This window comes from Daktulosphaira vitifoliae, unplaced genomic scaffold, assembly GCF_025091365.1.
Source record: "Daktulosphaira vitifoliae isolate Bord-2020 unplaced genomic scaffold, ASM2509136v1 Scaffold_1, whole genome shotgun sequence".
Lineage (NCBI taxonomy): Eukaryota > Metazoa > Arthropoda > Insecta > Hemiptera > Phylloxeridae > Daktulosphaira > Daktulosphaira vitifoliae.
Window position 1 is genome coordinate 20425984 of NW_026099572.1, and position 23710 is coordinate 20449693.

Here is a 23710-nt window from a genome sequence, read left to right on the forward strand (position 1 = left end):
CGGAGAAATATTGAAAGGAAATGGGAAATATTTATTTTGACGTTTTGGTAAAATATGAAAGGCTAATCAAGAAATTCGGTTTATCTGATAATTATATCAGTATCAACTATAGTTTGTCCTTAATTGAATATACTACTGTGAAAGATATAGTTTTTTTTAACATCAGAAGCCAACGCAGTTATTGACCATCTGTTCCTACTTCAAGCAATATCAAATATTCGATTAGTATCTTTTATATAACTGCCATTCCATCTACCTAGATTTACAAGAAATTATTTTAATTGGAATTTGTTTTATGGTATATTTTCCATAGCGTTCAACAAAAATAACAATATTAGAAGAAGGTAATTTTTTTTGTTTGCAAACCTCGTAAAATTGGGAAATTGTAAAGGTAATTCAGTGTTTACTTACTGCAGCTGATAATTAAGTGATTGCTTGGAAAAGTTAAAAGAGCGTTAAACAATGCTAAGTTACTAATTTAAGTGAACACTAATTAACTTAACTCAATACGTCAAGAAAATGCGGAAAAAACTCTATATGTTACCTATCAATCATATTTTATAATTAGATCATTAATTCTTTTTAACTGAATGTTAGTTATAATTAATATTATAAAAATGTAAAAACTAAAAAAATATACTTTCAAAGAATTAAAAGTCAAAAATGTGTAAAAGTTATTAAGTATCGATACTAATAACACTTATTTTTCCTCACCTAAGAGAGCTATAAAACAGATTGAAAACAATGATGGATTGCCTAGCTGTTATTGTCAGTTTTCTTCAATGATAAATTAATATCAAATTTATTCTAAGATTATTTTACTCAAGGGGGTTGTCCCTTGTTGAATTCTAATGACTACTAAGTTTTAATACATTATTTTGCAATTATTCTTCGCAAAAATTGAGTCTAAACATGTTGTTGTAATACATTTTTATAAATTTTCTAATTCGTTTTTGTTTATTAANCATTTTACTCAAGGGGGTTGTCCCTTGTTGAATTCTAATGACTACTAAGTTTTAATACATAATTTTTTCAATTATTCTTCGCAAAAATTGAGTCTAAACATGTTGTTGTAATACATTTTTATAAATTTTCTAATTCGTTTTTGTTTATTAATTTTTTCTTAGCGCAAAAAATGTTAGTTTTGTCATGTGTTTCAGTGTTTCATCAATCTTTTCTTTATACAACACACTTTACGTAACAATGAAAAGGAGAACTCATATATCTTTTATCTACTTTACAATTGTTCTCGTTCATCTCCGACGCCTTCATGGTATCCCTTATTAGTAAACCTTGAAGTTAAGTAATATCAATACCATCTGGTACACTAACAAAATGTGTACTTATATGTCTTGGCACGGAATCCATTAATATAGTACACCGATCAATGTTTTTACAGTTTAGTGTCGTTTTTAATAAAATATAAACCTTTGCATTGTTAATGTTAATACATCATCATTTAAATAAATATAATGAAAAATGATTTGATGATAAATCTGTAATTATTAATTAGTTCATGCTAAACATAATCTGTTTATAAAATAACTCGCATAAAAGAAAATGATTCAAAATTACTTTATAGAATTTTTAAATATTTCTCTTGATTCTTTTGATACAAATTACAATTATGAAGACTAAACAAAAAATTAATTAATTTTTGCTTGAAAATTGAATTGAGAGATATTAGGTTTCAATAAAATCCTTTTGAAGTATTTTCTCTGAGAAAATATTAATTCTAGAATATATCACCTTTGAATATAAAAATAAACTTATTTTTATATTTCACTTAAAAAATTTATTATAATATATTATAAAAATTAATTCTATTTGATTAGATTATATTTTTAATACAAATTAAAATGAAAAATACAAAACAAAGTTTATGTTATGATATTTTATCAATATATTATTAAACAAGACAACTATAGAAAATTTATTTGTATTACTTTATAATTCTATAAATTATGTATATTCTCTTACTATTGTAATAGTTTTTCTACCACATTTCTCCTTTTTTAACTTAAAATAATATAATCTCCAGTCATTTATTGAATGTTGATTTATGGCATGAAAACCCCTATGATATGAATTTTTAAATTCTTCATATACTAATTTTTTCCATAAACTTTGGGTTTTAACTGCTAAATCATTTAATTTTTTACAACTCAACATTAATGAATATAAACTTTTAGAATCCAATCTAGTCATTATGTACAATATTAATTCCTCCGGAAGCCCACACAATCCAGGATACTGACCAATAGTTTCATTTAATATGTGACATTTAATAGGAACACTTACCAAATTTTTAAACTTTATTTTCATCCAAATTAAATTGTCAGTTGAGAAATTGTTACTACATGGAAGTACTATTGATTTTGATACATTTAAGTTATTTAATGAAATAATAATAGAATTGTCAATAGGTATTCCAACTAAATTACATAAATTATTTGTTAATAATAGTTGAGCTGTAAAAATATTTTGTTTTTCATGCCAAAATGAACTGAGAGCATGGCTGTTTATCAATTTTTCTAATTCAATATTTGAATCTATTGTGTTAAAATGTTCTTTTAAAGTAACTGGAACAAAGCCAGTTTCAACGGTAAACATAAAAGATAAGCCAAATACTTGTTCATGTATAGAATGGGCACTTAAATTTGACAAAAGTCTAGAAATCTTCAATATACTTGAATATTCTGTAAAAAAAAAAAAAATATAAAATATTTGAATTTAAAAAAATATTTCTTTAGAGTAATTGATTTAGGTATTATGTAATAGGGTAACTTTACTAAAAATTGTATAGCCTATAAGTAAACAAACAAATTAAAAATCTATAACACAAATTTTGTTTTAATTATTTAATTGCCTAGGTACTTTACAATCACGTGATTCATTTAATTTTATTAATAGTTATTAATGATTTTTAATCATCCTTATATTTTAAAGTGTTGTTAATTTAATTTTTTTAATGACAACAATCTGTTTAACTAGCTTATAAAATAAAAAATAATCTAATTTAGAAAAGTCTGATGATAACAACTTTTGTAATAGCAATTTAGAAGTTATTAACAGTTTTAAATATAGAGAAGAAGAAAAGTATAAAATTTATTTTAATTTATTTTTTTGCTTTTAGTAAACAGAGTAAGGTAATATTAATATATATATAGAATATATATAATATAATAATATATATATAGAAAGTAATATTAATAATATAACCCACAACTCACTTCCACCTAATATTTTAAAATAGTTATAACTTCTGAAGAATGGGCGAAAAATGGATATTAATCAGTCATTTTCTTAATTAAACCACATTATATTTCATAAGCTAGTCAAAACTGTATGTTGCCATTATAAAAATAAAGTCGATACCCTTATGTGGCATGAGGGATGAATTAATAAAATACTTTATAATTGATAAGTCGAGAAATATATGAAAAAAAAACATCAAAAATAACTTTCATAACATAATTATTATTTTAAGAAAAATCTAAATTCTCATATGGTCGTTAAATTTTTAAAGTCTTTTTATTAATACTAAATGAAATTAATTGAAGTATAAAAATATCACTAATATTATTCAGATAAATATGGTAAAATAAAAATTATAAGTTTTTTAATTTTTCTTATGAAGATGGGCCATGAATATCTTTATAGTCTATCATACAATAGTACTATTTACCATTTCTTATATGGTAACTATTAAAAATAAAGTAGAATAAATGTTGATCCAGGCTATGAATCAACATCTTGTTGCCTTAATATTCTAAAACTTAAAATTTAATGAAACATGATGGGTATTACTAATATAATGAAGAGGTTGTATTTATATTTATGTTTTAATATCCAAAAAAAGTATATTTTTCCAAATTACCCCTGATTTGGATTAATACTTGGATTTCTATTTCTAATCATCAACATCATCATAGACTCTATCCTAACAATTTAGAGTTAGTTCCGCCTTAACTATTTAACAGAATTTCACTCCAACTATCAAACTCATACATTCTCATCATGGCTCAGGAAATAAGAATGGGAGCAAGGTATGTATCATTGTTAAAGTTTCTTTATGGCAACCCATTTGAACATCAGTGCTAAGGTGGCAACTTAATGATACATTGCCCACAAAACATCTAAATTAATATCTTTAATATAAATGAATATTTACATACTTATTAAATAGTTAATTAGTTATTAATATTACACATTAATTAATTTAATAAACGTTTTTTTAATAATTTAAAATTATTATTAACATATTTTACTTAAATTTCTTAATTTTTAATATTAATTGTGTTGTTAGTATACAATTGAATACTTTTATATTGTTTGTGTATAAAAATTATTATATCTTATCAATTAAATCATGTCTTTCTAATTAATGTTAAAGTTATTATAATAATTAAATGTAAGGAATATATGTTGTTAAAGTACTATTACTGATAAATATCTATACATTAAAATCCTTTTTTAAAAGAAGTATATTACAAGCTAAGAATTTTTCAGCATACTAATTAAAATACCAATATTCTCTAATAAGCATTTTTAAACTAATTAAAATTACAAAAAAAAAAAAATGAATCATAGAAATATAATCACTCAAAATATGCGCAATAACATGAATATAAATAATTAATGAGAAGCATAATAGTTTATATCATTAAATTAAATTTGTAGTATTATCTATAAATAATAATATAAATAACATCATATAGATATGATAAATTTTAAAACTAAATATTACATACCGATATCCATCACAGTTCTTGTTAGCCAAAAAAAATATTTATAAAACTAATTGACATGTAACGAATACATATAATTTTAAAACAAAGGCCGTTTTTAAATTAAAAAACTAACTAGAATGCAACTTTAAGTAAAAAACCGATTTTTAAAATTAGTTATAATTTAAACATTAAATGATACTAATCATTACATAAAAACTTTTTAATTGCTATTTACACTATACAGTTAAAGATCTTATTATTTAGTTTATGTATTTAAATAGAATGATAATCGTTTTTGACAATGTTATCATTTTGATAATTATCAGTGATCAGCACGCTTAAATTCAGTGCAGCCGCGAAATATTTTTTTAAATGTGTCAACAATTTATTTCTAAGTTGAAAAATCTTTACTTTACAAGAGTAAAATTGAATGATTGTTATTACTGAATCTTTTCAAATTTATTAAATAATGTTTAAATTTTAGTATTATTAAAAAATAAAATAAAATTAGGTACTCGTTAAAATTATTTTGTTGAATATACGTTTTTGGACGAGTTTCCTCGTTGGACAATCTCAGCATCTACTATTTTCCTTTATAAGCCATGATTTGAATAGTTTAAACAGTGACCATAGAATAGTTTATCAAATTTATGCATATGCTGTAGAAAAGTGTCTCTGTATTTCCGGTCTCTAACGAATAACACAACTTTATACCCTGAACTCTATTGCAACCGAAGAACGCTTTTTTGGCATGTCGCCCGTATGCTGATTCCAATAATGCGTCTTCTTGTTATACTCACCCTAAAAACATATTACATTACATATTCACTACATTATAACATTAAATAGTGAATATCTTATACATATTGTATAAATGGCTTGCGATTTTTTTCTGAAATTCTTAAAACATTGCAAATACAATTAATAAATAAAAATTAACGTTAGTTATTTCACAAATAGATATGTGTAAACAAGTAAATAATTTAAAACTACGATATTATTAAAAAAAATAAAATTACAAGCGATTTGTACAATATTAACTTCGATGCGAAGCTCAGAAGGTATTAATTTTACTATGATGTGTTTTTTTTTTTTTTTTTTTTTTCTGTTACCACTTTTTTTCATCTCTCACCAAACCGATTTCTATCAACGATATGTCAAAAGATCACAAAACGCATCTAATCAAAGACGTTAACCTCAAAAATTTTAAAAATTACCCTCGTTCCCCGTAGTTGGGGGAAACCTCCAAAAAAATTACAAATTTAAAAATCGCTAATTTTCGAAATTTTTTCAATTTTTTTTACTTAAAACTGCCATAACTTTTTCAAAAATGAACAAATCAATATTATTTTTTTTATAGATACTTGATATCTTTACCTATCATTTGGTATATTTTTTTTATAAATTTAACCCTTTACCTGCCCATAAGGGCGGATTCAAAATGACAACTTTTTCACAAAAAATTAACTTTTTCAACTTAACTTTTGAAAGTGTTCCGGAAATACTGACACTTTTATATATATCTTAAATTAAAGCCAATATAATATAATTTATTATGGAAAAAAAAAATTTTGGACTTTATTTTGTCTTCACGGTGAAAATAGCTATTGTATTCAAAAATATGATATTTTTGTGTTAAAATTCTTGGTTTTGTATTTTATTTTATTATAAGGGGATTACACTGATTTTCATAAATGTTATATCAATCTAATTGACATACATAAAAAGTTAAACATTTAAATTTTTTTGTTTCTTTGAATTTGAGAAAAATAACTTTAAAATTTGAACTTGCTAAATTTTTATTTTTTATAGTGACGAATGCGACATACGGTTTCTGAGACAGTAACACTTGGGTGTATCACGCCTGTGGCACTGAATTTTTTCTTATTCTTTTTGAGTTAAAAAAAATTTTTTAACTTATTTGATTTTTATCTCATTTAGATTCAATAACTCAATAAATATCAAGGATCCCATTACTGTAGTCTCCTCTCGTGAGAAGAAATTTATATTAATATTATTTTACTATGTGGTTTTTTTTGTAGCTATCATTTATTTTCTCAGCTCTCACTTGACTTACTTTTTTGACAAATTTTTTTTTTAAATTATACACTATCTACAGATTTGCATCGAAGCGTTTTTTATGATAGTGATTTTAATCACTGTCAGATATCATCTATACTGGACCCAACTATGCCACGACCCCACTGTGCTGGGTTTTTTTACATAATATTTTTGATAATAGTACTATATAACTTCTTTATTAATATATAAAATATTAAAAAAAAATTTAATTGCATAAAAGTTGTACATTATAATTACTGTAAAGTTTTTTAATTAGTCAAAAATTAATTTTTTTATATTGAATTTATTTTCTTAATCTTGGTTTGTAAATCGTTCATTTCTAATATTCTGAATATTTTTTGATAAAACGATGGATTACAGTGTAAAGTGAATAAAAAAAGAGAATTTTCATGTGTCAACCCCATATATATAAATAATAAATCATAAGTGCATAAAGGACACCGAATACCGACAGAAAATGTTTGAACGTTAGTAAAAAAAGAGTTTAATGGAAAGCTGAAAGTTAAATACAGTAGGTTTTTCTTGTTGTATAATTCGTTTGGTAGATCAGTATATTTCCTTGGATACTGGTGCAATTATCCTTTTTCTAAGTACAAGGCAAAAAAGATTGACGTTTTGTCCATTGTGAAAAATTCTGAGTACAAATAAAAATATTATAATTCAAAAGAAAAACATCTTTAAATGAACGTCATTTATCGAGGGTATGTCAATTAAAGTCCGATGATAGTAAATATTTAGATAATTCACATAAACATCTAATTTATTTTCATATAGTAATATCTACTTATATAGAAAGTTTATCCTTAGTATAATTATTAACGGTTCAATAATAGACCATACGCCGTTATGTAAACTTAAGATGTCCTTTGACTAAAATAATATAAAAGCATGTTTCTTTACAAACATAATAAAAATTTACTTTAAAAAATCCTACAAGTGTGAACACTGAATAAAATACATAGTGTATTAATGTATATCTAGTTTTCGATTTTTTAAAAATATTGAACAAAATACTAAAGGGATTTCACTCTAAATGAAAAAAATGAAAAAAATTTATTAATTATTTTTAACAAAATAATTGTGTGTTATTATTAAATGTATTATTACATTGAATTTTTATTAAATACATAGTTTCAAACTTTATATCATTCTTTTTAAATTATCTTCTATGTAACGACCATTTTTTATTATGATATTATAATTGCAATATTCATATTTCTTTAAAACTAAATATTTTTTTTTATTTCAAGTTATTTTTTTTTTTATGATTATTTCTTGGTTATCAAGAAAAAATAAATAAAACATTGCCTGCTCTTTTCATTTTTGGTGAAATATTGAGTAATGCTAAATATTATTTAGTAAATAAGATTTTTAGAAAATGTCTATTCACATTCATACTTACTTAATTTTGGCGATTTAGTTTTTATTATTTTATTTATAGTATAAGAAAAGATTTTTTGATTGTTAAAACTGTCAAACATTTATTCACAGCTATCATATTTTTTAAATATTTTATAAAAAAATGTTCGTAGCTTTAAATTATTATAAGTTTAACAACAATAACTATTTTTAAAGGATAAAGTCTTTTTGATAAGGAGAATGTTGTACTCTTGTTATCTTACCTTGTAGACAATACAACGAAAACAAAAGCTACTTATAACAGAAACGGATGTTCCGTTTATTATTTAGATATTTAAGAAATTATTGTAATTGTATATTTATATGACTTTCGGAAAATTCCAGTGTTCTTAAAATCAACAAAAAATGACTAAACAAATTTTATGTGTGTAAAGATTAAAACGAGTTAGCAAAATATTTGCTCTTGGAATTGATTTTTATATAATAAAATATATTGATTAAATTAATTATAAAAGTATAATATTTTGCTATTGAGATACAGGACCGACAAGCTAAACGTGTGACTGTAAAAATCTAGACGGGCCACTTTAATTTGGAACTTCTTATAAATATTTGTTTCTAAATTTTATTAAAGTTATAAGTATTTATAATATTATGATAAAGCAAATAATAATAATAAGATATCAGCTTTAATTCACGAATTTATGCAAAATCTTAAAACAATATATTGTTTTAATGTGTATCTATGGATACACTTTATTTATAAATAGTCAAATCCTTTAAAATTGATAGGTGTCTATTATATTATTAGACGATTAACGATTATCAGAGAATTTTTAATTGCATTTAAGGCAATAAATAACGAAATAATGCACTTTTTAAAAAAACCACTTCAAAACAATTTATGTAAAAATATTTATTACAATCTCGACAATTTTTTTAAATACTTTATTTATAATTGTTTGTATTTTTTATGTTATAAACATAAAAAAAGTGATAACAGACACAAAAAAAATCACATCATAGTAAAATTAATACTTTCTCAGCTTCGCATCGAAGCTAACATCAACATGTTTTTATTATAAATAAAAGTAAAAAAATTGATTACATTTAATTCTGACTTTTTATTTATATTTTTAAGCTTAAATGAATTATTTCTTGATAATAATCATATTTTTTATGAACGTTCCTCGAATAATTATTAAAGATAACATTATTTAATTTTACAAAATTGTTTACAACTACTTTTATACTTCTAATTACATTGTAAAACCTAGGCTTTGTTTATATCGTATCGAGAATTCATAATTTTTTTTTATTTGAAAAATTAAACATTTACTATAAACAAATCTTCAACAAATATAAATATATATTTATTTTTTATAATGCATTAACATGATTAAATTTTTTTTCAATGAACATATGTTTTCATATTAATGGTGGATATAAATTTTACTATTGGATTATGTGCTAACGTATTTATTTATATCATTTATTTTATTACGTTCCATTTTCAATGCAATTTTTAGATTTAAAATATTCCTCAGTTATATGCAACATAAGACGATTGATTAGTCTAAGTTGCTCAAGATACTAATAACTAAGTATTTCAGCAATCAGATCTCTTTTTTCAAAGAAGTTATTTTTGTTGACATCAAAAATATTTGTGGACGCATATTCTATATGATTGTTAGATTTACAATATGTCCATTGTACTCATTAAAATTTTTTTGATTCATGTAATTTTTTGTAACTAATATAATTGAAATTATTAATAACAAGTTTACTTACAATATTTTTGAGATGAGAAATATTTGACGAGCTAATCATTGTGACAATTTCATTTGTAAACACAAAATTAACACGATAACAACTACCAAAAATGTATTTAAATGCATTTTGTTTCTATTATAATAACTAATACTAAAAAAAAATTGAATTAAAATTTTTATAATCAAATTTTAATATACTTACTCATATAATAAAAAACGTTTCGATACAAATCTGTAGATAGTCTTTCATTTTAAAAAATTAGTTGATTATTCTAAAAGCAAAATTAACTTCTATTTCTATCATTATTCCTAATTAGTAATTGATTTATAAGTATAATTTATGAATAAATATCTATTAAAGCAATTCACCGTAGTATGAAATTGATATTTAATAATTTAGTATTGTAATTTTTTCAGAGGATTTGTAAAAAATTATAAATTATTTATTAATTTTATGGTTACGTGAATAAAAATTGAAAGGCTTGACAGATNAATAAATTAAATATTAACATGTATATTTGTATATTTGTATAAAAAAAAAAGTTAACGAAAAAAGACAGATACTAAAAAAAAATCACACTGTATACTTAAAGACCACAATAATGTGGGAGTAAATTTAAAAGTTAAATAGAAAATTTTCTACTTTTTATATGTATGATTCAATTTTTGATCCCCTATATAAAATAACATGATCAGATTAAAAAAAACTAAGCACAGTGGGGGTGTGGCATAGTAGTGTCCAGTATAGATGATATCTGACAGTGATTAAAATCATTATCATAAAAAACGTTTCAATACAAATCTGTAGATAGTCTTTCATTTTAAAAAATTAGTTGATTATTCTAAAAGCAAAATTAACTTCTATTTCTATCATTATTCCTAATTAGTAATTGATTTATAAGTATAATTTATGAATAAATATCTATTAAAGCAATTCACCGTAGTATGAAATTGATATTTAATAATTTAGTATTGTAATTTTTTCAGAGGATTTGTAAAAAATTATAAATTATTTATTAATTTTATGGTTACGTGAATAAAAATTGAAAGGCTTGACAGATATTTTTAGACAATAAATTGTTGTTAATTATGAATAAATGGTCTGCAAAAATTTTTATCAGAGTAAAAAATATACTTTTATTATTCAACTTTTCATGCTAATTTCAAATCAGCAATCATATTTATTTTATCACCAATATTTTTTGTTATTATTAAAAATTAGTTAAAAACTATAGGATATAAATATAAGGTAAATAGTTCTGAATATTTCAATTGTATCATCTATTTAAACACCAAGAATTACATGGAAATAATAAATATTTTTTTTTTAAGAAATAATTTATTACGCTAAAAAATTATTAAAAACACAAAACAATTGTTTTTAAATTATTATAGATTTTGATTTTTTTTTTTTTATTATTTTAAAAATAATTAGTGTAAAATATAAATAAAAAATAAATAAAAAAAATTTGAATATGTTACCATAATTTTTAGATCAACTTCAAGTTTGAAATTTACATTATTAAAAAGAAAAATTTATGAGAATAAAAAAATGGTATTGTTAAGATTAATATGCAGTCAGGAAATTGTATAATTACTATTTACTAAAATTTATCAGAAAAACTCAAAAATTTTATTGTATTTTTATTGTAATTAAACTATTATAACTTAAATAGAATTAATAGTAATCATTTCTAAGTAATTTTTGGAGTTTAAAATAATTCTACAATTGAAATATTCCAAACATAATTATTTTTAATTATTTACTTTAACTAAATCAACCAAAATGATGTTAATAACATCTATATAATTGAGTATATTATAAAATTTTATTATAATTATAAAAAGTTTTTGTTAAATTCAGTTGAAAATAAAAAATATTTTTTTTTAGATTAATAATTTATATAGCAATATGTTACCAAAAATTTATACAATATATAAAAATTATATTATAGAAATATAAATTATATACTGTTAGTAAGACACAGAAATAAAGATAAAAAATTAATATATTACAAAGTAAAATTATTTAATTTTGTAGTTTAAACCTATTATAATATCAAACCTAATTCGCTAATAAATAGTTTAAAAATATTAAAATTGAATGATTTTAATTGTTTCTAAAAATAAAGCATTTTAAGCTACTTTTTATTTGTTTAAGTTAATTATAAATTTGATTTATTTGATTCCAATTGTTGAGGGTAATATCTTCAACTAAATACGAATTGTAATAATTTGACGTATCGTTGAAAAAAGTAGGTTAAGGGTGGGTTGGAAAAATATTTTATAAAATGTTTTCTAACTCAAAAAAAAATTGCTACATATCAATTTCCACAGGTAGATTCGAATCTCCTCATTCCTTAAGCGTGAAAGACACAAGTGTTATTCATTCGGCAACTGTTCGTCAATCGATAAAATTAGCCATTTAAGCTAATTCAAATTTTAAAGATACTTTTTCAACTATAAAAAAGCAAAATATTAAATAAGTTTAACGTCTTATGTCTTATGACCTTTATTCTATGTCAATTAAATTATGTAATATTCATGAAAGTCAGTGTATTCCACTTGTAAGATATCTTAAGATAAAATAAAATATAAAACCCAGAATTTTAATACAAAAATAACATATTTTTGAATACGTTAACCATTTTCACCAAAAAAAAATCTATATTTCAATATTTTTTTTCTTAATAAAAAATAAGTTTTAATTTAAAATTAAATAAAAGTGTCAATATTGCTTTAACATATTAAAAAATTAAGTTGAAAAAGTTTAACTAGTATGCAAAAATTGTTTTTTCGAACTTAGATATTTGAAGTGGGTGGTAATAGTGGTATATACGATTACATTCAAAATACTAAAAATGATAATGAACAACGCGTTTCAGAAACTGAAGACGTTCCCGACATTGGTAGTGATTTATCAAGGTCCAAGTTTTCTTTTAAAAAAGATAAAAAAACTAAATGTCTAAAAATAAGCTACCTAGTACCGTGCGTACTCGATCTCATATAATAATACATTTACTCGGATGCAAATCAATTATAGTAACTCAAAAAGAAAATTACTCTATTTTAGCGGGAAAGAGAAGTTACTATTTGTTTTAATAAAGTTTCTCGGGTATGAGTTCGAGGGTTTATGAGAATAGTGAAAAGGTAATAGAAAGACAGAGTGATTTTTTTAGTGATCACTCAATATTTCTTTGTCCCTATGTTAACCATGTACTTAAAAGAATTAATATTTTTAAACCTTATTAATTTAATTAATTAGTATTTACCTTGATATTTCCAGAGGATATCTAGAGAATGAATTAAGTCGTCTGTTTATTTTGAATAAATCTTAACGTATCTGTTTACTTCTTACACATGAACTAAACGATTGAGATTAATGAGCTGCGTCAATACTGGGAGCACGCCTGGATCAATGTAAAATGAGCCCTGTTTTAGCCTGTTTTGTTCCCTTTTATATCCTGATTTGTTAATTAATATATCTATATTCATGTGCAAGAAGTGTCAGAAACGCTATTGATATCTCTTTATTAAATTATTTATTACATGTTATCTTAAAATTTAACATACTATTCTGGACAATGATTAATTATTTCATTATAATATTGACATATTAGTGACAATTTATGTTAATATTTATGTGTATTTTAATATTTACATGAAAGTTTTAAATTAATTTAGTTTATTGCTTAATAGATAATGTTGATTATATTGTCCATATGTGACAGTATGACAATTTTTATTTGACAATAGTTATCATAGTTTACTGTCTAGATAAGAGTTGTAATGAGAGGTCAATGTATTATAACACAATGGCTAAAAATAAATCAGATACTATGGATTATTTTGATTTATTATTTTGTGATAACCCGTATAATTACACATTGTACTAAAAAATATATTTACTAACTTTAATGGGGAATTTGAAAGAAAGAGATGCCAATTAAACGACATAAAGTAAAATTGTGAGTTAAAGTGTTCAATAAGAGAACTTTTTGAATTATTTGTTGAAAATCGTTAAAAATATTTCTTGCCTTCAGAATACATAATAATTGACGAGTAATTATTTAACTTTAGAGGTTGATACTCATTAAGAATATATTTAACAAATAAATCTGTGGTATATAATGTAAAAATATTTGTACTGGTTGATGAGAAATTAATATATAAGTGCACCTAAAAGTATATTGTGCAAAAAACTAATTGGCAATTTTTTTTAACTCTCCAAATGACGTAGTTATGGCACTAATGAATTAGAATTTAGAAAATTTAACTAAGAATAACTGGTTTTTTAGTATTCCATTGGCAATTGAAAAATAATATTTAAATGGTTGGTTCGGAAACATTAAAAAAGAATTACAGCGACTTTTCGTTTGCAGCGTTCAAAAAACCGTGAGCCGAATAATACCATATTTGGATTTCAAAAACATTTATCCTTATTTCTTATAAACCAAAACCTACTAAAATAGTTATACTTTTATCATCAATGCACAATGTCGATCTTATTGATATAAATCTTTTTTTACATACAAAATTGCTATAATTTTGCACCTTAATTTTTTTAACCATATTTGTAAGTCAAATAACATACAGTATAAGAAATTATATCTGAAAAACAAAATCAATGTAAGAATAACTACTATAATAACTAGAGAACAAATATTTATTAAATAATATATTTAGTTTAATACTTAAAAATCTACAAATGATCTAACAATTTAAATACTTTATATTATAAATAGATTATATATATTAGTGTATCTTTTGAAATGACAACATAGCGATAAGCACAAATAATTTATAATTTTTATAAAATCACTGTTTATCTATTGTGATTAATAAATTTTATACTTTTCAAGAAATCTGTCAGTTTTTTGTTAATATACATAAATAAAAATATTTCCAAAACCATTTTTTTATAACTAATAATTATAAAATAATAATATTTTTTTTAATATAAGAATATAATATAATTATAAAAATGTATGTGATGAATTAACGGGGTAATTTATTAACATAAGCCATTCGATTACTCTAAAAATAAAAACTATTATAATAGCTTGATGTGACATTTTTTAAGTTTCATATATGTTTTATAAATATTAATAATTAATAATTCAATGTTATATATTATTCTAATTTTTCATTTAATGACAACTGTGAAAACATGCCCTTAATTACATTTGCAACTAAATTTAATTGACTACTCATATATTCTGCAAAGCTTTCCTTATATTCTACATTAGCCAACTTTCGTTTGTATTTTTTGTTATATGTAGCCTTGTGAGGAATTATGTTTAAATAAGTACACACATTCTTTGAATAATTATAAAAATTTGTATATGATTTTTTTAATATTTTATTAAAATCATTTGCAAAATAATCACCTTCAGGTAATGGCATATTTATTATGGGCAATAGATTCGAAAAAAATGGGCAAGTCTTACTTACTTTATCTTTACCTTTAGGAAATAAACTTTTAAAAAAACATGCATAATCATAAAGTACTTGTACTAATTCTTTATATTCTTGGATTCTTGTAAGAAGCAAACTCTTTATTTTTAAGGTCATTGTTTTTTCTTGTTTCATTATTTCTTCTTTGCAGATCCTATCATAATCACTTGTCATGTATGATAAAAGTCGATTAAACCACTTAATATGTTGCCAACACCTACACCTTACGAAATTAAAAATTAAGTATATCTTTCCTTCATAATTGTTTGGATCAACATACAAATATTTTGACGAACGTTGTTCATCAAGCTTTTCAAAAAATTGTATATTATTCTGATCTATATATTTTTCGTAGTCAATATTATCAAAGATCTTATGAACTGTGAGCATTTCCTTGTTATTCTTACTTCCATGTCTAACGATTATATTCTCGAATTGCTTCCATATTTCCACATTGTCAAGTATTTTATTAAGATTTTCAATTTTTTCATTTGGGATTAATTTGTATATAACAAAATTTGATGGTAGTGATTGAATTAAAATAATGATTAATGCAAAGCACAAATTTAATAAATTCATATTTTGAACAAAAAAATTGTAAATAAATAATATAAAATGTTGATAAGTTAAATCCAATGAAGACTAACACAAAAATTTTGAACTGAGATCCAAGTATAGTTCAATGTCATTATTTAATTGTTTTTTGTTATTTATTTTAAGTAGGAGTATAAATGATTTATGAAGATACTGTTATGTCAACTGTACATTTTTTTTATTTATCTTTCAATTTATTTACTTATATATTAAAAATAATTATTTAAAAAAAGTTATTTATAACAGAAATCATTTTATTATATCGTCTTGTTAAACAATGAATTACTATAAAAATTTAACAAAAATAAAATTATAAAGTGTGAAATACAAATATTAAATTTATTACCTCTCGTTATATGAATTATAAAGTATATTTTTAATTAATCTCTAATACGTTATAAGGGCATCATCATTATTGTTTTTAATAAAAACATACATATTTACCATTTTGACACAGTAATACGGATGTTATAACTACAATATAATAAATATTTAATAATTAATAAATCAAAAAATATATGAAACAGAAAATACCAAAATGTATTTTATTAACTTAATTAATTTAATAAGAGAAATTAATTAGCTAGTTTTTAAAATAATCATGTTTTATACAATTACGACTGCTAGAAAAAAACAATCATTAAATTATTCCACCAAAGAATAAAATATATATTAAAGTTTAAATAAAATGTAAAATATTAGTAAGAAGTAATTCAATGTTATGTGCTATTTAATTTTTTTATTTAATGAACTGTTAAAACAAATCATAAGTTTCTTCTGCAATTAAATTGAATTGACAACTCATATGTTCTGCGAATATTTCCTTATATTTTACACTAGCCAACTTAAGATCATTGTAATTTTTGTTGTAATAATGTCCACAAAGAATTCTGTTTGAATAAGTACACAAATTCATAAATATCTATAAACGCCATTATTCAGTTTTTTTTTGTTATTTATTTTAAATAGGAATATAATTAATTTCTGACGATAATGTTAAACTAATTATACATTTTTTTATTTATCTACATTTTAAAAATAATTATTTTAATATAAGTTACTTATAATGGAACTTAGTAAATAATGATGTGATTACAAGTGTGTAATTATATGCAAAAATGCAATTTTTTACATATTTTTATTAATTAAAATAATTTAATAAATCTAATAAATTCATTAAACTTAAAATAAAAGTGTCAATATTGCTTGAACATTTTAAAAAATTAAGTTGAAAAAGTTTAACTTGTATGAAAAAATTGTTATTTTGAATTCCCTTTGTGGGAAAGTCAAAAAAATTATATCAAATTAAATAAAAATATCTAAGGTTCAATATAAAAAATAATTATTTTAATTTGTTTATTATTCAAAAATTTATGACAGTTTTATGTATTAAAATATTTCATGTTAAACAGTGATTTTTATATAAAAGTTACATTTTTCGTTAAATTCGTCGACCATTTACTCATAGAAAAAAAAGTATCGGGACAATTTTTTTTTGAACTTATATTATTTGTTGTAAGCTTTAATTTAACATATATTTAAAGGACGCAGAATTTCCGGAACATTTTCAAAAGTTTGGTTTAAAAAGTTCTACTTTTTATACGTATAATTCATGTTTTGATCACCCCCTGTATTAGAGGAAATTGTCCAATTTAAATATAATGTATTTATAAAAAAAAATTTGTGTTGATACATATATTTTTCGAAAAGTTATAGCAATTTAAAGTTGAAAATGTTAACACCAAAATAGTACTTCTTAACTACAGTACATAAAAGGTGTCGGGACAACATTTTTTTTATATTACGTGACATAAGCTTAAATTTGATTATATGTTTAAAGGATGCAGTATTTCAAAAACTTTTTCATAAGTTAAGTTGAAAATGTTAATTTTTGTAAAAAAATTGCAATTTTAATCCCTTTCTGTGAGCAGATTAAGAGTTAGATTTTCAAAAAAATGATATCAAATAAAAAGAAAATATAATGTCTCAATTAAAAAAATCATGTTGATTTCATAATTTTTGAAAAAGTTATAGAAGTTTTAAGAAAAAAAAGTGAAAAAAATAACAAAATTTTTTTTCATTTTATATTAAATGACATAAGCTTTAATTTGATATATATTAAAAGCCTGGAGTATTTCCGGCACATTTTCAAAAGTTAAGTTGAAAAAATTCTACTTTTTACTCGGATTTTTAAAAATGTCAAAAAATGTATATTAAATGAAAGATATAAACATAAAATATATATGAAAAAATAATTGTATTGATCCATACATATTTCAAACAGTTATAGTAATTTAGAGTTGAAATAAAATGGTAGCACAGTGTGAGCGTGGCATAGTTGAGACTAGAATAGATGATATCTGACAGTGATTAAAATCACTATCTTAAGAAACGCTTTGATGTAAATCTGTAGATAAAAGTAGATATAGTATATACCTTTTAACACAATGTGCAATGTGCAATGTGCAATGTACAATGTGCAATGTGCAATGTGAAAAGTGAAAGGTGCAATCGAGCGGCGGCGGCGGCATATTAACCCAACGAAACCCAACTATGACGTGTATTGGTCATAGAGGGTCTCCCTTCCTTGACTCAAGTATGTATTAAAACAGTAGACCAACTATTTACCCCTACATAGAAGGGGAGGCGATGATAAAACTCATCATAAGGTGATCATTATTATGATATTAAAGTAAATAAATAAATATGTGCAATATTTTACTATTTCATAAGAATTCAGTTATTTTGTAATTAAAGAGAAAATATTTATACGTTAGAAATAATATTTTATTAAATTAATTTTGATTATTAAGTTACATTACTGTAACTTAATAATGTTTGTTAATAGACTTTTTTTTTTTAATGTGTAGATTAATTGATTATTACTAATTGTAATTTAACGTTAATAAAATTAATTATCTAGTTTAAAATGTAACTACGAATACATTTTATAGNTAATTATCTAGTTTAAAATGTAACTACGAATACATTTTATAGAGCAAGAATGGTATAACATTCTGATTAGTCTTAATATTAATCAAATTCTTTTACTTTTGGGTATGCTATAAAGAAACTTATACTAATAAGTCAATGCATTAACGCATGCACATTAGTTAATGATACTATATGTTATACCTTTGCAAAATACCATACTTAGTTAGTTAAGTGAGGAGTTTAAAAGGACAGGGAAAGGGACAAAAATTTATAGGTAAGAATTACTCGATAACACATTTAACATTTTGTACAAGTGTCATTCCTGTTTCGTAACTCGTTTAGTTAACATTTGTTATTAGCTGTACTTGAATCAATTTATACATTTTACTGCAATTTGAATTCGCTATTTTGTGTATTTTTCCAAAATCTTTTAAAATGAATCAATGTAATACTTGTAGTAAAATATTTTCAACTGTAAGTAACCTTAATCAACATAAAAAAATTCATAGTGATGTGCGGTTTAGTTGTAATGCTTGTGCAAAAAAATTTACAAGAAAGAGCGTTTTAATAAGACACCAGAAACTGTTACATGGTAAGTCATTTTTCAAGATATTATTAAATATAAAATTTAATTAAGCAATATTTTGTGTTAATATAATTACACTTTATAGATGAAACCCGACCAGTACAATTAAATGTAACTAAAAGAAACGACGTAAACCTTAATATTAATAAACCGTTGCAAAGTATTACTATACCTAATTGTAAACCATCGACTTCGACTAACGTAAATAAAGGTAAGAAAAAATTCCTTTATTATTATTATTAAGCACAGTAAATATTACAATTCGTCTAAACTTCATGACCGATTTTTTCATAATTTTAAGAATTTTTATAAAAACATTTATAATTTAAAAGCTAATTTTTTTTTTACTATATTATTTTATTATTATTTAAGTATTATTATTAAGTGTAGTAAATACTACTAGTTGCTCAAACATTATGCACAATTTTTTCAAAAAAATTTCAAATATTATTATTATTTACACTCAGTTAATGTTATACAAAATATATTATCTAAGAAATTCCAATTATTTATCAGGTGAAAAAAGAAAACACCCCTTTGACGATTGTTGGGGTGATAATGAAGCAGATAGCCTTTGTTTACAAGCAGCATCTAGGGAAAAGCATACAAAGAAATATAGAATAAACAATATAAATACTAGTAGTTTTAGTTTAATACAACAGGCGTTTGGAGGGTTACATAAGACATTTTACAAAAAGAATTTAAAACGTATTGTTAATTATGGAGTGTTTTTGGAGGAAGCACGGCCTGAATTAATTGCTTTGCTTAAACGTCTCTTAACCGACAGTCCTATTAAGTACAGTTTAAAACTAGAGTCTACTTATGTTATTCCGAATAAAGCTGAATCTGTGGAAAATAGGTCTTTTAAAACTACATCACGAAGTTTGTTCATATCAAGTCCTATTGAAGAGTTTCTGAATGAAGATTTCACTAAACTGTTACTAGAGCAAGAAAAATATTTAGGTAAAGGTGGTGGTTATACGTTAGAACGGATTGATGGTATTTTATTGTACACTGACAAATACATGCCTTTTGGAGGAGGTAGTTATTTACCGCTTCCTAAAGAAATTGAAAGTAAGCATGCAACTATCAATGTAAAAAATGAAGATAACAATTGTTTTATTTACAGTATAACGTCTAAATCTATAAACCCAGTAAACGCATTTCGTATAACTGTTCAGCAGAAACATTTTGAAGAGCATGGACATAGATATAATTTTTCAGGACTTACCATGCCCATGTCACTCGAAGAAATTGTAAAATTTGAAAAACAAAACCCTGACGTATCTGTGAACATATATGGACTGAAAAAAGGTTTTGCAACGTATAAAAATAAAACAAAAAAAATTAGACCTCAAGTAAAAAAAAATATTGTTATACCTTTAAGAGTGTGTAAAGAAGAAAAACTCGATCATTTCGATCTTTTAATGATATCAAATGAGGAAGGTCTTAGACATTACTGTTATATAACAGATCTAGCCAAGCTGGTGCGATCATCAATGACTTTGTTTCATTCAAAAACCGTAATATGTAGAAGATGTTTTAAAACTTATACTTCCAAACCAAACAAACCTAGCAAAGAAGAGCTCCTACGTCAGCATAAAGATCGTTGTAGAGTTAACGAGCCTATAACTCCTGTTATGCCTGAACCAGATACAGTCACCAAATTTGAAAATTGGGGTAACACTGAACGTCATCCTGTTGTCATATACGCTGATTTTGAAGCTGTTTTGTTCAAACACAAGTCCGAAGAATCACTGGAGAAGAATACACAGATAACGCATGATCATGAGCCTATGAGTTATTGTTATTATGTTAAGGTTAGAGACGATATACCAACATCATTACTCGAACAGTTTTCAATTCCAACGTATCCAGTGTTGTTCAGAGGGGACGGTAATGGAGAAAAGGGTGCGGTAGCTAAACATTTCGTTCAAGAAATTGTGGAAGTGGCTCGAAATATATCTCAAATGTTACAAGTCAACTTGCCCATGACTTTTAAGCAAGCTGACGCGAAGAAACATAATGATATAGTAAAACGCGGTGTGTGTCCTTTATGCAATGTTAAGTTCTCTATAAATACTTACCCAGTTCGCGATCATGATTATTTAACATCCAAGTACAGAAACACAATTTGTAATGAATGTAACTTAAAGTTAAAGTCTCCTAAATTTGTCCCCTGCTTTTTTCACAACTTATCCAACTATGACGGTCATTTCATTGTAACACAGCTTGGATACGACGATAAACCCATAACTGTTATACCTAACAGTGAAGAAAAATTTATTTCTTTTTCAAAATATGTGGCGAAAGACTTCAAAATAAGATTTGTTGACAGCAACAGGTTCATGGCGTCAAGTTTATCAAAACTAGTCGAAAATTTAGCCAAAGGGGATGTAGGATACTTTAAAGATACTACAAAACATTTTCCAAATTCAGATATCAGTCTTATTACCCGTAAAGGTGTATACCCTTACGAGTATACAGACTCATTCAAGAAACTTAACGAAACATCGCTACCATCTATAAATGAGTTTTATAGTTCTCTAAATGAGAGTAATATAACTGAAGAGGACTATCAACATGCTCAGAATGTTTGGAAACATTTTAAGTGTACAACGTTAGGACAATATAGCGACTGGTATTTGAAGTTGGACGTGTTGTTGTTATGTGACGTGTTTGAGTCTTTTAGAGACCTTTGCCTAAAAACTTATGGACTTGACCCTAATTACTATTACACCGCACCCGGCATGTCTTTTGATTGTATGTTGAAACATACAAATATTGAACTCGAGCTATTACACGATTATGACATGCTCATGATGTTGGAGCAGGGAATTAGAGGAGGTTTGACAACGGCAGTACGCCGATATTCGGAAGCTAATCATAAAGGACTTTCTAGCTATGATATTAGTAAGCCGGATAACTGGATCATATATCTTGATGCTACAAATTTGTAAGTAAATTTTATTTAATATTTTTTTAATAATAATTATAGTTTTACATTAGTAATTTATTTGTGCAATACTTATTAGATACGGATGGGCCATGTCACAGTATCTGCCTAAAGATGGCTTTAAATGGAGTGAGATGAATTTAAATGTTTCAGAAGTTTTAAAGCTCTTAGAAAAAACATCAAATAATTCGAAAAAAGGAATGATATTAGAAGTCGACGTTTCATACCCTGAACACTTACATGATAATCATAACGATTTACCGTATCTGCCTTCTAAAGAAGTCCCCGAAGGTTCTAAGTTTCCAAAGCTTTTGGCTACCTTAAAACATAAAAAAAATTAAATAGTACACTACAATTCGTTGAAACAGGCATTACAGGCAGGACTGGTGTTGGAAAAAGTGCATAGAATGATAGAGTTTAATCAATCTCCATGGCTGGCAAGCTATATATCATTAAATACACGGATGCGTTCGGTAGCTAAAAATACGTTTGAAAAAGACTTTTATAAGCTTATGAACAACTCAGTATTTGGTTTGTATAAAACTGTACAATTTAATAATTATTATTATTTTATAATTAAATAAGTATTATGTTTTAGGCAAAACGATGGAGAATGTACGTCTAAGAATGAAAATGGAGCTTACTAGTAGTGAGTCAAGATATAGAAAGCTTGTAAATTTACCCTCACATAAAGGTACAACTGTATATGGTGATAACTTGTGTGCTATTCATTTGCATAAAGAAGATTTAATTTTTGATAAGCCCATGTACATAGGATTTGCCGTGTTGGACATATCAAAAACTCTTATGTATGATTTTCACTATGGTACTATGAAAGCGTTATATGCAGAAAACATTGAGCTTTTATACATGGACACAGGTTCTCTTCGTCTTTTATTGTAAAAATTTTTGTTTTTTTTTTGTTATTAATTCATGTGTTTTAGATTCATTGATATATTTAGTCAAAACCAAGAATTTTTATGATGATATGCAAAAAAATCAAAGTTTTATAGAAAAACTAGATACTTCAAACTATCCAGTTAACCATCCATGTTATCGTACTGAACGGTGTAAGATTCCTGGTACTTTCACTGACGAGACTGGAGGGGAGTTTATTTCAGCACACGTAGCTCTAAGATCCAAGGCTTACGGTTTTATTCAAAATGCTAAAGAGTGCATCAAGGCAAAAGGATTGGCGTATCATGCCGTCAAAAATCACATTAGATTTGAGAATTAT

At 24.1% G+C, this 23710-nt stretch overlaps 3 protein-coding genes across 6 annotated transcripts in view; 1 reads left to right on the forward strand and 2 right to left on the reverse strand.

Moving 5' to 3' along the window:
* LOC126893597 (uncharacterized) overlaps nt 1-16073 on the reverse strand; it is a 93244-nt gene extending 77171 nt beyond the window's left edge. The window contains exon 1 of the mRNA XM_050663961.1: nt 15516-16073. Coding sequence (XP_050519918.1) covers nt 15516-15982 — 467 coding nt within the window. The 5' untranslated portion in view covers nt 15983-16073. The remainder of the gene's footprint in view (nt 1-15515) is intronic.
* Nucleotides 1807-14539, reverse strand: LOC126893603 (uncharacterized). 2 transcript variants are annotated; one of them, XM_050663972.1, is made up of 3 exons: nt 13219-14539; nt 4755-5534; nt 1807-2699 (listed from the first exon to the last, which is right to left on the reverse strand). In XM_050663972.1, exons 2-3 carry the CDS (start codon nt 4762-4764, stop codon nt 1963-1965), a joined length of 747 nt encoding a protein of 248 aa, XP_050519929.1. In that variant the 5' UTR covers nt 4765-5534; nt 13219-14539; the 3' UTR covers nt 1807-1962. The 2 variants fall into 2 exon arrangements, with proteins under 2 accessions (XP_050519929.1, XP_050519928.1); XM_050663971.1 differs by lacking the exon at nt 13219-14539 and adding an exon at nt 9966-10047.
* A 3200-nt stretch (nt 16074-19273) lies between the features above and the next one.
* LOC126893587 (uncharacterized) lies at nt 19274-23698 on the forward strand. Of its 3 annotated transcripts, none has more exons than XM_050663933.1 (6): nt 19274-19523; nt 19603-19728; nt 20034-22473; nt 22553-23004; nt 23072-23372; nt 23418-23698. In XM_050663933.1, exons 1-4 carry the CDS (start codon nt 19367-19369, stop codon nt 22812-22814), a joined length of 2985 nt encoding a protein of 994 aa, XP_050519890.1. In that variant the 5' UTR covers nt 19274-19366; the 3' UTR covers nt 22815-23004; nt 23072-23372; nt 23418-23698. The 3 variants fall into 3 exon arrangements, with proteins under 3 accessions (XP_050519890.1, XP_050519889.1, XP_050519888.1); XM_050663932.1 differs by having other exon boundaries at nt 23072-23353; XM_050663931.1 differs by having other exon boundaries at nt 23072-23698.
* Nucleotides 23699-23710: the final 12 nt, after the last annotated feature.

Bases quoted from the DNA above. Each gene is read 5' to 3' on its own strand.
- LOC126893587 (XM_050663931.1), top strand. From the start codon at position 19,367: ATGAATCAATGTAATACTTGTAGTAAAATATTTTCAACTGTAAGTAAC. The intron at 19,524-19,602 runs GTAAGTCATTTT...TACACTTTATAG, and splicing joins ACACCAGAAACTGTTACATG to ATGAAACCCGACCAGTACAA. The intron at 22,474-22,552 runs GTAAGTAAATTT...AATACTTATTAG, and splicing joins TATCTTGATGCTACAAATTT to ATACGGATGGGCCATGTCAC.